The 14,942-nt window shown below is 42.2% G+C and overlaps 1 protein-coding gene across 2 annotated transcripts in view; it reads left to right on the top strand.

Moving 5' to 3' along the window:
* The window catches only part of LOC111622823 (vacuolar protein sorting-associated protein 8 homolog), a 77,377-nt gene that overhangs the window by 59,931 nt on the left and 2,504 nt on the right, over nucleotides 1-14,942 (top strand). The window contains exons 20-29 of one of the 2 annotated variants that reach the window (XM_023365246.1): nucleotides 1,666-1,715; nucleotides 6,466-6,631; nucleotides 8,265-8,354; nucleotides 9,894-10,049; nucleotides 10,121-10,199; nucleotides 11,359-11,441; nucleotides 11,515-11,595; nucleotides 11,658-11,824; nucleotides 11,881-12,094; nucleotides 12,155-12,220. In XM_023365246.1, the coding sequence (XP_023221014.1) occupies nucleotides 1,666-1,715; nucleotides 6,466-6,631; nucleotides 8,265-8,354; nucleotides 9,894-10,049; nucleotides 10,121-10,199; nucleotides 11,359-11,441; nucleotides 11,515-11,595; nucleotides 11,658-11,824; nucleotides 11,881-12,094; nucleotides 12,155-12,220 (1,152 nt within the window). The remainder of the gene's footprint in view (nucleotides 1-1,665; nucleotides 1,716-6,465; nucleotides 6,632-8,264; nucleotides 8,355-9,893; nucleotides 10,050-10,120; nucleotides 10,200-11,358; nucleotides 11,442-11,514; nucleotides 11,596-11,657; nucleotides 11,825-11,880; nucleotides 12,095-12,154; nucleotides 12,221-14,942) is intronic. The other variant, XM_023365247.1, reaches the window with a different exon arrangement.

Here is a 14,942-nt window from a genome sequence, read left to right as displayed (position 1 = left end):
TTTTTGTATTTAACTCGCAGTTCTTTAAGCATAAGTGTTCTTTTACCTGGGCCTATTCTGACGCGAGTTTCGAATAGTTCATTATTGGTATACTGTATATTCGTTCCGCCTGGTTTTAACGGCACAATTAACTTCTCTTCCTCGTTAATTTTTAAAACGTCGAAACGTTTTAATCGTCTGTAATCCAAAGGTGTAGCGCACTCAGTTTTAGCGGGAATCACTTCAGAAAGTATTTTGAAGTATTTTTCTCGAGAAGAATAAAAACAATTGTCTTCTCGTTTACTGGCAATTAATGCGCGAAACTTTTCAGAAAAAGGATCACGGTTTACGGCAGTAGCCATTCGATATAAATTAGGGTATCGGATAAAAATTAAGCAAACCTGGCATAAAACTGACAAACGGCGAAGTGTTGGAGAGTACTGTATAACGAGTAGGTGTCAGGCGATCTCAATTGCGGCAGACGGAGAACAAACGATCGTCCGTCTTCTCGGCTTATCTTTTCGACCGCACCAGAACGTATCCGCGCTCGTCGACATTGTCTAATTTCGGTCTTTGGCGGCAACGTATATACCGTACCGCCCCAAAATGGGTATATCTCGGCGTCGATTCTAGGGTGGAGGTTATACTCGTACGAACTTCGATCCGGATGGGCGCGGGAATAAAAAGTATAAAGGACAAACGGAGGAGAATTAATTTTTATATTTATAGATGGTTAATAGTAAGGTAAAACCGCGGCTTTAACCGCCCGTGGTTTGGCCAAATTGCTTTCCGGCCGTATTATTGTTCGAACATTAAGCGTTAACGTTAAACGAAAATATAGAAAATATAATAGAAACGTATTTAAATCATTTAACGTCGAAATTATAATTATATAAATGTTAATGCGAAAGTTTTGGTGGCGTTTTCGGAATTAAGATACGTTCGAAATGGCGAAAAAGAAACCGTATTAACTAATGACGTTCCTTATTTATTTCCTGGAAATTGTATTTTTTAGAATTCGGAAGTATAAACTTATATATTTATGTACTACGATTAGATGGTTTTAATTTTGTCGTCACTCTATCTCCGACGACGTTCGATGTTTTAAAGTAACAGTAATCCGCAAATTGTACGAAGAGCCAAATCTGGCTTTACGGATAAGGAAACGATTAAAATTTAGTGGGTCCCAAAAGTGCGTAGAAAAGTGAGTAATTAGCATTACTTTCCGAATTGATCGTATCAAAATAATAATCCACATTTTATAAGAACAAAATGTAAATCTTTCGATACCGACTTTTACAATTTTTAAGACGAAACCGTTAGCCATGCTGGTCGACACTGGAAAGGTGCCGTAAAAACCGACTTCACTCCGTACAAATCTTTATTTTAATAGTAACGCGTTCCCCTCTTTATTATCGATTAATTGCGCCCCAACCTTTTTCCGGATATTTTTTGCCAGACTTTCTTCTACCGGCAACGGATGTTCCGAATTTCCGCTTGGGTTTTAATTGTTTTTATTTATTTAATGTTTGACGGGGATTCCATAGCTTATACTTAATGTGTTCTTACGATATTTGTTCGTAAATAAATTCTTCGAATCGAAATATTTCAAACATTTTTAATGTATTATTATTTGTGGTTCGAGCGATTTCTCTTTCTTACAATAACTATTTTTTTTTCTTTCAGGCACGACCGTTTATATTGTACCAATTACTCCAAGGCTTATTTAATAAAAGGTGATTATTTTCAATATTTTTAATCTTAATTTTACATCGGAATAATTTCTTACGCGATATGTTTAAATAACGAATTTCTTAACTTAAATAACGAATTTCTTTCTTTTATAAAGAGAAAAAAGTTTGCTCCGTCGGGAAAACGAATTTATTTCGCCAACGTTTTCGGGCTTCGGTGGCCACCCACAAACACGAAAATAAAACCAACTGTTTTTGTGCCGACGAAAGAGGCCGGAGCATTTGTCAAATACATTTTTTTCGGAAAACGCGTCCATTTGTACGGAGCTTGTCTATTAGCCGGGGCTGCGGAGCCACTCCCACGGGGGCGGAGTCGTTAACAAAGTGGGCCCGAAAATTACGACGTCGTCGCGCCACCTGGGAATATAAGCTTGGATAAATAGTTGTAATAAAGACTTTTATTCCAAAGCTAAAATACTCCTCTAAGTAATGGACGTAGTCGATATATAAATACGTATTCGATATTTTTTACTTTTTCGGCCGTTATATATAGGCTAACGGAGAAAAAGTGTAGCCGTCGGTCAAAAAACGATCCCACTCCGGATTTTTGCACTCGGACGCCTGGAAATGTCGAGATAGGCAAAAGATTCGGATTTTTTTTTTTCTGTACGTACGAATGTCGGACTGCGCGGGAGGCGCCATTTCCAATCGGAATCGGACGGTCTAACGCGGGAGTTATTAAGCTTCGAAATGGGTTGGTACGCATTCTAACGTCCGCGCGTACGGAAAAAACCCGAATGCTTTCGCGCTTCTCTACGTTTCCGGGCTTCCCCGGTCCGAAAGAGTAAAGATCTGGGAAAGTCGTTCTTTTCCTTTGTTACGGGCCTATCTATATATATAATCGAGACGATTTGTTGATGATAATAAGCGCAGAGCCCAAACGGTTAGGAGTCGAAAGTTGAAGTTTGGTTGGCAGTTAGGGTACGTCACGAGAATGCGCGCTAAGAAGGGATTTTTCGAAATTCTCCCGGGGGAGAAAGGAGATTAAGGTTTCGACAATGGAAGTGTCAACAATTTTTATTTTTTATTTATTTATTTAATCATACGACCCTATGGCCATTGGCCTTTTTCAAGGGTCAAAAGAAAAATTAATGATACAGACTTTTACCAAGTATACAATCAACAAAACAACAAAAAAGAACAGAAAAGAAAAATACAATAACATCAAAACAAAAAAAAATACACTCAACTAATCACATATCAATTTTTTCACAGCCCGTTTAAATTGTCCGTAAGTACACAATTCTTTATATTCTTCTTTTAAGGCATTCCAACTATATATAAGTTGATAAATTGGTGCATCTCTTCCAAAACTATGCTTAACCTTTGGTAAAAGCAAGTTATTTCTCCATCGGTAGTTGTAATTAGAAGGCCTAAAATATTTATTTAATTCTTCGCTTATATAAGATTTTTTCTTGCTCACCTTTATTAGTTTAAAACCTTCCAAAAGAACTTGTTTTTTATATAAAGTTTTTATTTTATCAATTTTGATCTGGTTATAAAAAGAAGTGACAGAGGAATCATAAGGCAACTTATATAATGCTCTTATAAAGTTATTTTGTATAACTTGCAATCTATTCAATACAAAAGAAGAAGCTGTACCCCATACAGAAATACCATATCGAAGTTTAGGTTCCATGCAAGCGTGATACAAGCGCAAAACAGTCTCACAATTTAAAAAACTCATTATTCTTTTCAGTATTCCAATATATCTAGATAAAGACAGTGTTAAATTATTTATATGATTGTTCCATCGTAACTTATCAATTTCGATTCCTAAATATTTTACAGTATTAACTCTTTGAATACGTTCATTATTTATTCTTACTTGTATATCTTCTAAATTCACTTTTTTGTTTTTATTTGATAAACAAATATAATTTGTTTTATTTTCATTTACTCTTAAGTTATTATTTTCCATGTACTTACTTAATTTAGATAACAAAGAGTTTATATTATTTTCAACCAAATGAATATTCCAATCTGCATATGTTATAACAATATCATCTGCATACAATATAATATTATTCTCAGGAATAGTCTCTACAATATCATTTAAAATCTACGCGTTACCTAACGATGGAATTGCTAAGAGAAAGCGACGCGCAGATGCTGTTTTTTTTCGTTTTGCGACAAGTCGAACATAATTTTAAACCCGTCAAAAAATTCTGTAATTAGTCTGGAAACAGGGGGACCCGATTGTCGCGTTCTGCGAAAACGGGTAAGGTCGACTATAACGTAATAATCTTAATCTTCGCTATCGTCGCTTTTGCCCCAGCAACGCCGGGCCTACCCGCTAGTTCTGTATAACTGCCGGGAAGGTAATAATGACGACGATTCCGATTATTTTTTAAAAATACGAAATAAAACGATTTAAGAAAAACTAATTAAACGTGGAAATTTGACGCATCTACCGAATATATAAATTGACATTATCGACTGGTTTGACCATGGCCATGCTATTTGGTAAGCGTGTAAGAATAATAATAGTAAATACATTCGTACGCCAACGAATGTTGTACGTAATATACGAGTATATTGGATAAAGAATGACAAATATAACATCTACACCGGTAAAGAAAAAGGTTGATTATTATTTTTCGTCTCTTACAAACCGAATTACTCCTTACAAAAAATCGCTTGTATTAAGTCGGCATTGGCCGAAACTCTTAAATCGTACTTAATAATTTTAAGAGCTCTGCCGAAACTCGGTCGATGACGTATCTAGGATAATGTCTGGATAGTGCGGTATTGCCCATTTAACGTCCAAACTCGAAGTAAATCTCACAAAATTTGAAGACGATATTAGAATAGCGGACGTGCCAGATGTTGCTCGGGCAAAGATTATTAGATTCTAGCCGATCTTAGAGAATTTTTTGTTGGGTCTTACAGTTAGTATACATTCTTACGACATATTCTAACTTCGTACCAAACTTCAACTCCTAACCGTTTGAACTCCGAGTTTATTATTATTATTAACTCATCTCGATTATATTATAAGAATGTGAATGATAACTACGAGTAAAATATTAAGTCCGACAGCGCTGGAGATACGGCGCACGACCCCCTCCGTCCACCTTTAATTAAGAACCAAAATTTAATAGCATTAATGCCCTTTATACGCGCTCTACTGTGCCAAATTTTGTTTCTTAAACTTTACTCGTTCCAAGATATTGTTTAACATTTCGGAACAGAATAGAGAAATTAAACAAATTAGAAGCGACTTTTTCCCTTTATTTGACATTTTTTGGGTTGGAAAGACCTCCAAACGTATAGATTGGCAAGAAACCCGGAGGGTCAAATGTGACAAATACTTTTTCGTTTTTTATATACGTAACGAGTTGGGATAGTAAAAAGGAGTCGGAGTCGGGGGGGGATTTTCGACCACTCCGACTCCGACTAATACACCGAAAGCTCCGCGGCTATTGACTGAAAAACCGCCTGGATAGACGGGCCGGCTAAATCTGTTTGCGCGTCGTTCTGTTGGAACAGTCGATACCGGTCCTCTACCGTAAAAAATTCTTAATGCATTCCGTCTTCCCAATACGCGCATTTACAAACTATGTGGAAAAGAACTGCGCTTTAACGTGGCAAAAAGAAATCTGTAACAATACATGGACAAAAATCGCCCTACTAATTATTTACCCCCGATAACCGCGGCTTAGTTTTGTGTGTGTCTTACTTTTTTATGACCACAAAAAGGGAAAACTAAAGCCGTAATTAACGATACGCCCCGTACCAGAGCCGTTTCTAAGCATTTGGTACGGTGTCGGAGTCTTACGTCGATAACGTGGCTCGAACTCCCAGTCGATCTTCGCCACCTCCACGCTCCTCCTCTTTTTATTCCTTCCGATATTCTCTCTTTTTTTCCGCTTCACATTTTTTGTTCTCGATTTTGATTTTATTAGCAATCTCGACGGAACTCGGTGATAAAATTACGAACGTGCCGAGTCGAGAAGTTTCAAAAATAATCTTTGGGTTGCGCCTTATCCGCGGAATTAGATAGACAGGAGCGGGAGGCCCCGATTAAGTATATACGAAATTCCGATTTAAACCGGAGGTCGGTTAAAAAATATCTCCCGAAAGGAGTTAATTGACCGGCATTAACAGCAAATATTTGACGTACGCTACTAATTTGAGACGGAGAGCGTATATATTAAATACAATCCGGAAGTACTCGGCAGAGACAAATTACAAACTTACGACGACACCGTGAATTTGCTAAGAGAGTTATGTTTTTAAATGCGATTTTAGAAAATGTTCCACAAATAGAACATTTCATTTAAATTTTAACTTTTCAAGTATTCTAAATAAACAAAACGAATTATTGGGACGTCGTGGGAATGCCGGGCCGCAATTTATAATTAATTTAAAATATATACTTTCCGCCTCAAATTAGTAGCGGTTTGCCCCCGTACGTCATACTTTTCCTTTAACAATAGAGTCTATGTAACGCAAATTTTTGAATCGACTTCCGCTTGGCGTGGGAAGTTCGTATATAATAGTTAATCGGGGCCCCGAGGTTTGCGACTTTCGTCCGTCTAACTCCGTTCTCGAGATTAAGGAAGGACAGTGGGAATTTATGGGAATTTGTTAATTTACGAGTAATATTTTCTTATTAATGTTGCCGGTTTTCCGTATGTTCGTTTCTCCGTACAAAATTATTTGTATTCGGGATTTGTAGTACGGGAAGAATTATTATTATTATTTTATTCTTTGTATCCGTTCTTTTCAGAGAGATGCTTCAGCAGAGTTCTCCGAGTCAGGGAATCAAGGATAATTTCGAAGTAAATCCCAACGTGCAAGAAAAGTACATAGAGTTGATGTGTCGGTATAATCCGGAGCAGGTCTACGGCTACGTCCGAAGTACCGAGGGATACAGATTAGAAGAAACGTTAGAAGTACGTAGTCCAGATGATTTTCTTTTTACCTTACGTTTGTCTTGTAACGGCAAACGCCAATACTGGTGTATAGAGAAATTTCCTCGTTCTTTCCTTTTACTTTCCCCAATGTTAGGTAAACGGAGGGTGGAAAATTAATAGAATTTGCGGGCCAAATTCCGGAACTCGGTGACGTTTGCTCCCATGTACGGCCGTAATAAGGGGGGGAAAAGTCTTCCCCTCATTACGGTTACGCATTATTCTCTAATAAGTTCTTTTCGGCCATATATTTCCACGCTGTGGGTAATACTGTGGCATCCTTATATTCGATAGTTCGTACTGTACAGTACATCTGCCCAAGAGGTTACTTGTATAAATTTCGACTTTTTCCAAATTCGTCACTAATGTTGGCGAGTGTACCGGTTTTATAATGCTCCCTTCCTCCCATTCTACCGTTGATCCCGCGCTTTGCGCCATTCTAGACAGTGCCTACGATACTGCCCTTTTTTAATATTATACACGTTTATTAAGGTTTGTAACTTTATCTATTCTTTCTCCAAACCAATTGTTCATTTTTATATCAGATTCTGTATACTCCAGCCCGCTTTCCTTTTTTTAACCTTATCATTCCTTAAAAGGCTATAAATGGTGGAAACTTTCTTGAAAACCGACTCGGAGTCTTTGTAGCCCGCTATTTCACTCGTAACACCGGTCTTGCTCTTGTTATAGTTAAACTTAATTATTTTGCTCTTTCTCGTTACCATTCTCTTTCTATTCTTTGTATAACTTATCAATTTTTCAATTACAGTAGTTTTATATTTTAAGGATACGGCAACGTTTTTAATTCCGTCCAGCTCTTTTATCCCGTCGTATATGTTAGAACAATAACCTCCTTATTAATGCCCTAAATGCCGATAGTTTATAAACGTGGGGGTCATTTGACCGAGAAGGAATATACAGTGTGGGTTTAATATAGGCCCATACCTTTGTATTCAAAGATCCATCGTTCCATACGACGTCAACGTCCGAGAAATGTACGTGTGTTGGACTCGTTTCATTTTAAGATTCAATCTCTCGTTATTTGAGTCGACCTCATCCAAAAACTGTCGAATCTTATGTTTGTTTCTCCATAATACGAAGACATCATCTACGTACCTCTTGCGTAGTACTCGGTGGCGTAGCGGGGATGCAAGGGGGTTTAATTTGGATCACCAAAATGCGTTTCATTTTTTATCTTGGAGCTTATTTAATGCTGTATAGGTCATATTTTTGGTATATCGAATGGACTTTTTAATCTTCCACCCGAACGCTCGACGTGGGAGAAATGCCATTCGAGAAATCCAACTGGCAACTCGCCCTTACAATCTTCGGAGACAGTTTTCTATACTCCGGCCATCTTAATACTTAATTAATACCCAGCTAGAATGTCGCTTAACTTCCACGACAACGCCTTATATGGCCGCAATTTTGTATTTTAAGCGTCGTATACAAAAAAGAAAAGTTATCGATATTCCGCCATGGCCCGTAAAACGGGTGGAAACTTTGGTCACGGTTAATAGAGAATCGTCGGCGAGGTAAGGCGCTGTTAAGAAGAAATATAATAATTTTATATTTCACTGGGTTAGACTTAACGGAAACTTTACACCCCGCCTAGATCTGCCGGAGGTATAAAGTCATGGACGCCACCGCCTACGTCCTGGAAAAAGCCGGAGACATTCACGGAGCCTTCGACATCATGTTAGAGGTGAGTGGGGGAATACGGGCCGGGTCCGAGCCTTTTTTATTTAATTAACCAGCGGTCTTCGTACCCCGAACGGCGGGATTTCGGTCGGGGATGGGCGCCCGGCTCGGACGGATTTTCTCCGCGTCCGTAACGCCTAAATAGGGGTCGGTTTCCCTTAAAAAGACCTCCCGGAAGGTATCCCCCTAGGCGGATGGCCCGAGTGTCGCGTCGCCATAACTTAACGTCGGACCTAGTTGCCGGGCCGGGCCAAAGATGGCCGCGCTACGTATTTATTTTTTCGGGTCTTGGCGCCTTTCTACGAAAATCGGTCGGCGAGCGGAATAAAGGACTTTTGCCGTAATAATGGCCGCGTGTCGGCCTATAAAAAATACGAAAGGCGGGGTGGCCTCTTTCGGTCTTTCCGGGCGGAAAATACCGACCATTTCGGTGGAAATGGAATTTCCGGTTTAATAGTCGAACGTTTATCTCGGTCTTCCTTCTTCGAAGATTACGGAAAAGTACGTTTTGGCCGCGTTGGCCACGATATAATATACGTTACTTCTCCGAGGTTACGCGCCTACGTCGTCGTCCCCGCGCCTTTTTATATATCGTTACTAGGATGCGGGACCGACCTCCGACCGCTGTCACGCCCCAAAAGACGTTTTCCGTCTAAACTACCCCGTCCGGTCGAACCCGGTGGAGGCCGACGGAACCGACGAACCCTTTTAAACCGCCCCTCCGCCTACGATTTAAAGTAAAATATTTGGGATAAATCGCCAGCAAAAATGAGGGTGAAATATGGTGGGAAACGACGGATTTCGTCGCGGCCCAAATAACGGCGGGAGAAAGCCGGTGGAGTACGTATTTGACCGCGTACCGCCGTACTTCGAGTCTCTGGCGCAATGGAGAAAAAACGATCCTTACCATCGGCGAAAAGCGAGAAGTTGGTGCACGTTTTGCCACTGGCTTTTCTAGCGTGCGGACGGCGGGAGATATTCTAAGCCAAATCGGCCAACGTGAAAAAGCATTACGATGCGGACCAAGAAGAATCCCCGTTGCCTTTCGTCGCGATTCGACGGTAGCGACCGGACAAACTGCCACCGTCGTCGGAAGATTGTTTTTAAAAATTTCTATCCTACTTTGTCCGTAAAAGGGCCCTAATTTTCCAAGAATTTGTCGGAAGATTTTAATAGGAATACGAGAAGAGAGAACCGTAGTGTCCCGCTAACAATAAGCTACATTTTAAATCGGATTACGCCGTTTGCCCAAATGAATATTTAATTAATACCGCGACTTTTATCGAAGACAGAAGACCACGCCGTCTTTTACTTTCCACCTTCGAGACTTTTACGTTTTCGAACTGGGCACCGTCGAGAAATCGCAGCGAACGTTAGCCCTTTCGGTCAACGTTTTTTGCAATTTTATGGCTTATTTTTATAAAACTTTCGAAATTAAACTCTTGGCCCCTTTATAATAAGGAAAAGTTTGTTGCCGGATTTATTCCGCCGACTATAAAACGGAGCGGAAAGAACTGACGGAGTTTTGTGCCAAATATTGCAGAGTCTGCGGAAACGCGTGGGAGAAGTGACGCGGGAGTTGGAAGAGAAGGGCGGCCTGAGCAAGTGCGTGACCTGGAGCAAGCTGAACACGGAGCTGTTGGTCATCGTCCAGCTGTGCCAGAGAAATTCCAGCCAGATGGACCAAGAGGCCAGAGGAGTGCGCTTTTCTCTATATCCTCCCTACCGTTAAAGCCGCCGGGTACTAATCCTCCTCTTTTCTTCTCGCAGTCCCTGTGGTTCCCCCTGCTGGAGGCCGTGGTGGCCCCCCAGAGACACCGAGGAAAGGCCGACGCCGAATTTTTACAAGGTGGGTGGCGCCGCGCTTTTCTTACCGCCGACGGGAGAAAATTATCGTAGCGTTACACTCGCGCCCTCCGTCCGTAGAAATATTAACTAGATTGGCCTATATCGAAATCTCCACCTTTTTGTCTTCCGCCACTTTCCCTCTTAATTAATTTAATACGTGGTGCGAAACCGACGTCGTCCCAATGCCGTACTTATTTCGTACGCGTAAACTTAGTTTTTCTAAAATTTTTAGTCCACCCCGCATCTTGGTGTAAGAAACGTTGCCGTCCGCGCCGGAAGGGAGGGAGGAGATTACGACCGGTCGGAGGATGGAGAGGGGAGGGGTCGAACTTCGATAGACGTCCCTTTTATTTCGTTAAATTTCACAGTTTATACATTTTATTATTCGCCAAGATATAAAGATTTCGAAGGGAGTCGTTTCGTCCGACGTTTGTAGAGGGGAGGGGATTACGGAAGCTCGGACGGTCCGGGGATAATGGGGGAGAGGGAGTAAAAATTTTAAGAAAAATGCGGGCGTAACTTACGGACGGCCTCGTATCTAAAAAGCTGGGTTCTAGACTGATACTACTACGCAATAAAATGCATTAATGTACTGTACGTACTGTACCCGTGGAGTAAGTATAAATGGAGTAGACGGCGAGGGCAAAATCGTGTCGGACCGCCGCGAGCCATCCCGGCGGTTGGGGGGTACGCACCGACCAGTCGACGCATCGCGCATTAAAGTTTTAAAGCATACAGTCCACTCCGCGTACGTACTGTACGAGTAGGAGCGTAATGGCATTTCGACAAAGCGCGTTTATTTGTATTTCTTTGCGCATTAGTTTGATCATTTTATCCACCGGTCTGAAACTATAAGCAGTTGCAGTGTCGATAAGTACCAAAAGACACGCCTTAGTCGAGAAGGCCGTAGCGAAAGGTTGCGAAAATTTAGCGGCCGTCTAGCCGAGACACTTACAAAATGGCCGATTGAATTTTTTCGATAATCGACGGTTATTTCTGAAATTATCGTACGGATGGCAACTTGCCGGAACGCGGCTACGGAAATGGGTGGGAGGTGGGGTTCCATCCCCCACCCTCCGTTCGCGGGCCGGCGAAATTTCCGGGTTTTGCCTAGAAAGTTTCCCGTCGGAATTAACTAATTTCTCCCCGTTTGGTTTCAGCCCTGAAAGAACTGACCAAAGACCTGTTGAACAATATGATGGGTTACGTCACACTCCCCGCCATCCTACAGAGAATCGTCCAGGTGGGTGGTGGTTCCTCCTCCGCCCGGAGGATGGTAATTTCCCCGCGGTAACCCGGTGATTTTTCCGTTGCAGGACCCCGCCTACGCCACCGGCAAATTCTGCGAGATCCGGGAACTGATCATGGGAATGTTCGACACCTACAACTACGAAAAGGTGGGAACCGTCGGCTAGCGGGGGGGCCTCTTCCGGGGAAATAACGGGTTTCTCTTTCTCAGACCCTGCTGTCCACCGTCAACAACCTGCTGTACCACGATCTGCACGCCCAGCTGTCGCAGCTGCGGCGGGTGGCCAACCGACGCTACTCCTCCCATCCCAACGTCTGCAACCTGTGCAACAAGGACTACCTCTCCGCCTCCCGTCGACGGGAAGTGCTGCTCTTCAAGTAAGTGTACGGCGCCGCCCTCTCCTCTTCTCGATCTGACCGGCTCCTCCCCTCAGGTGCGGCCATTCCTTCCACCTGGAGTGTCTGGACAACGCCCACTCGGTGCGGGTGGACGAGGAGGGAGCGCAGACTTGGTGCTGCCACCGGTGTTCGCGCGACAAGTCGGGCAAGAAGTCGTCGGGCGGCGTCAGGATCGTGGAGAAGAGCGCGGCTCCCGCCCGACACAAGGGTCCGGCCGAGGCCGGCAAGGTCAAGGCGGGAAAGAGCAAGGTGAGTTTCGGACGGCGGAGACGGGCCCGGTCGTTTTCTGACGGCCTTTTTCTCCCGCAGGTGACGCTGGATCCCTGGCAACTGGCGGCGCTGCAGAATCTGAAGAGATACAGGACGTCCAGCAACGTGAGTTCTCTCCTCCTCCCTTCGCCCACCCCTTACGAGTCGCGTTCGGGCGCCTAGACCGGAAGTTTCTCGCCAACGTTTCGGAGTCTTTTCCGTCTTCTTTCCGCCGGAGAAAGTCCGTCGACTAAAAACGGAAGAAGAAATATCGTCGGCGGTAGAATGGGAATTTCGGTCCGTACCGGAATCGTTTTAAAATCCATGGTGAAAAACCCCGTGCTAAGATCATTCTTCCGGTTCCGGTTTCTAACGGTCGGCGACGGTGGGAGAGAACTAGGGTTTCTCCAAACGGGTCCGTCCGGCTGTTTTTTAACCCACGAAGTTCTCATCCCCGCAAATTCCTTAAACATTCACTTTTTTCTTATTTCGTGTTAAGGTGGAGGAAATGTTGCAAGTAGAAGGTATAATAAACCCGGAATACATTTGTATTTATTAATTTTAAACCCGCTTATTAGTTTTTAAAATTTTTATTCGTTGTGGCGAGTGGCGGATCGTCAATAGTCGATTAGTGGCAGGACTGGGAAAATTTTTTAGTCGTCGGAACCCGTAATATCTGGAATAATTGCGCTTACGCCGTCTTAATTTTTGAGTAAATTGGGCAAGGATACGAGTACGAAGCTTTTCTTCATAAACCGGATTATCGAAGCCGAACGAACTGCCGAATTATCGGGAGATAAGCTGGAAGCCGCTATTAAAGCGGCCCAGGTAAACTAATGGAGAATGCCAGAAGATAATAATGGAGAATTAAAACTTTCTTAAGCGATACATATTAATATAAATTAAACAATGTTTTCTTCGTCATCACTAAAAGCGCTATTAACAAAGAGCGTTTTTTTTTTTTTTTTTTTTTTTTTTGGCTTATCCTCCGAGCATTTTTCTGCATTATCTTCGGGTCCACGCTTTACCTTTTGCAAAAAGTACGCGATTTTAGATCGCTCGCTTGTAGTTAAAAGGTCTTTATAAATTTCCTTAAATGGTGCTAAGCACTTACGAAGAATAAAGCGAGTATGGAATAAGGGAAAAACATTCGGCAACATCAGAAGCATAAGCGTCGAGATCTGGGAACATTGAAACGAGTTTCGAGAAGGACCGCGTGTATCGACGGAAGGCGAGAAAAAAAATTTACATACTTAAGTACTAATAGTTCACGAAAATAATAATTTTCGTCAACTATTATTACTTAAGTATGTAAAAATTTATTACATTTCATGTTGTACCCAATTCTCGAACCGTGTCAGAGTGAATCCGTGCTATAGAAGTGCCGTGTTATACGGGGGTTACCTGTACCACGAAATACCTACGGTGACGGATAATGCGTATCGCGAATTAAAAAATCGCTTATACGTAGTAGTAAATATTTCGATAAGTTGCGGGGTGGCCTTTTCTTTCCGTCCGTTTGTCATCGATATTTACCTTAAGTTTAGCCCGTTCGTATACCGGGCCGCTCTTCGAGTGTTTTTATCTAGTTGGTTCCGTAAACGTGGCTTTTGGGCGATAGTACGGTAGCCACCGTCCAACTTTATCAGATTTGTCTCCCATCGTTATCTTGGTAAAAATGTCCCGGCGCCTTCGTATTTCCGTCGGTAAAGGCGATTGTTCCTCCTCCGGAGGCTGCCGTTCGATCGGCTTTCGTCCTCGAATATTAGGCGCTTCCGGTATTGGTAATGGTTATTCGCCGACCGGTAGCCGTTTCCTTCCTTTAAAACGCTTTTTTCTCCGGTCGCTCTACCGTTATATCGCTTTCCCCGGCCGTTTCCGGGCCGACGTCGACTCGTTTTAGGATTATACCGCCGCTAACCGCGCCCGGATTATAATATAGACCCGACTTCCGGTGGCGTATTATCTAACGTAGTTTCCGTTTTGCCCGACGAATAAAATTCTAGGTGGTTATAACCCACGCGGGCTACCGTAGAATTATGGGTAGAAATCGTAAATACGGCCGAGGTGGAAAGGGAAAAATCGGTATCGTTATCCGATTTAACAGAAATTTAACGAGTACGAGCCTAACGGGTATAAATGAAAAAACACACGCGCATCCGATACGAAATAGCAAAATACGCCTACCGTGTTAAAGTAATTATAAGTTGGGAAATTTAACGCATTATTCCCGCTGTGAGATGGCATTCTCTGTTTGCCAGCTTATTTTCAACTTTATTACGTCTCGTATTACGCGCGCTTTTAGTTTTTAACCAATATCGCCCTAAACAAAGAGTATACGCCTACCGCGTTCGTTTACGACAAATCTCGGTGTGTCCATTGAGTGTAACCGAGACAGGCGGCTGTAAGTTTTTATTTTATTTTTATCGTAATGAAGTTTTTTACAAACGAATTAAAATATTTTTTATAAACCGAAAATTTGTCGTAGCGGGTGGTCATTCGATTACGCGTAGTAGGTAACTCGCCTCTACTACCCTCGGCATTCCGTCGTAGACGGCTTCGTTTTGTCACCCGGATATTATTACTTTATTGCTTTTCCATCTATTTACCCGTTAAATTGTCAATAACGTAGTAGTACGTAGCTAATTTAATCTCCATAGAGGAAATAATAAGGTTTTCTTTAATATTACTTTCGTTTCGAAATTAATTCGACCAGTGGCAGTAAACCCATTGTAAATTAAGTAAACGGTAAAGAATTTTAAATAAAAAATGGTAGGGAAAGGAACGGGAGGACCGTAAAATAGTAAAATAATTAGAGAAAAAGCCCGGACGGCGGGAGCCGTAAGTC

This window comes from Centruroides sculpturatus, unplaced genomic scaffold (genome assembly GCF_000671375.1).
Source record: "Centruroides sculpturatus isolate CEXI.00-Female unplaced genomic scaffold, Cexi_2.0 scaffold332, whole genome shotgun sequence".
Lineage (NCBI taxonomy): Eukaryota > Metazoa > Arthropoda > Arachnida > Scorpiones > Buthidae > Centruroides > Centruroides sculpturatus.
The sequence above is the reverse complement of the archived record's forward strand: the minus strand, read 5'-3'. Positions and strand labels throughout refer to the sequence as shown.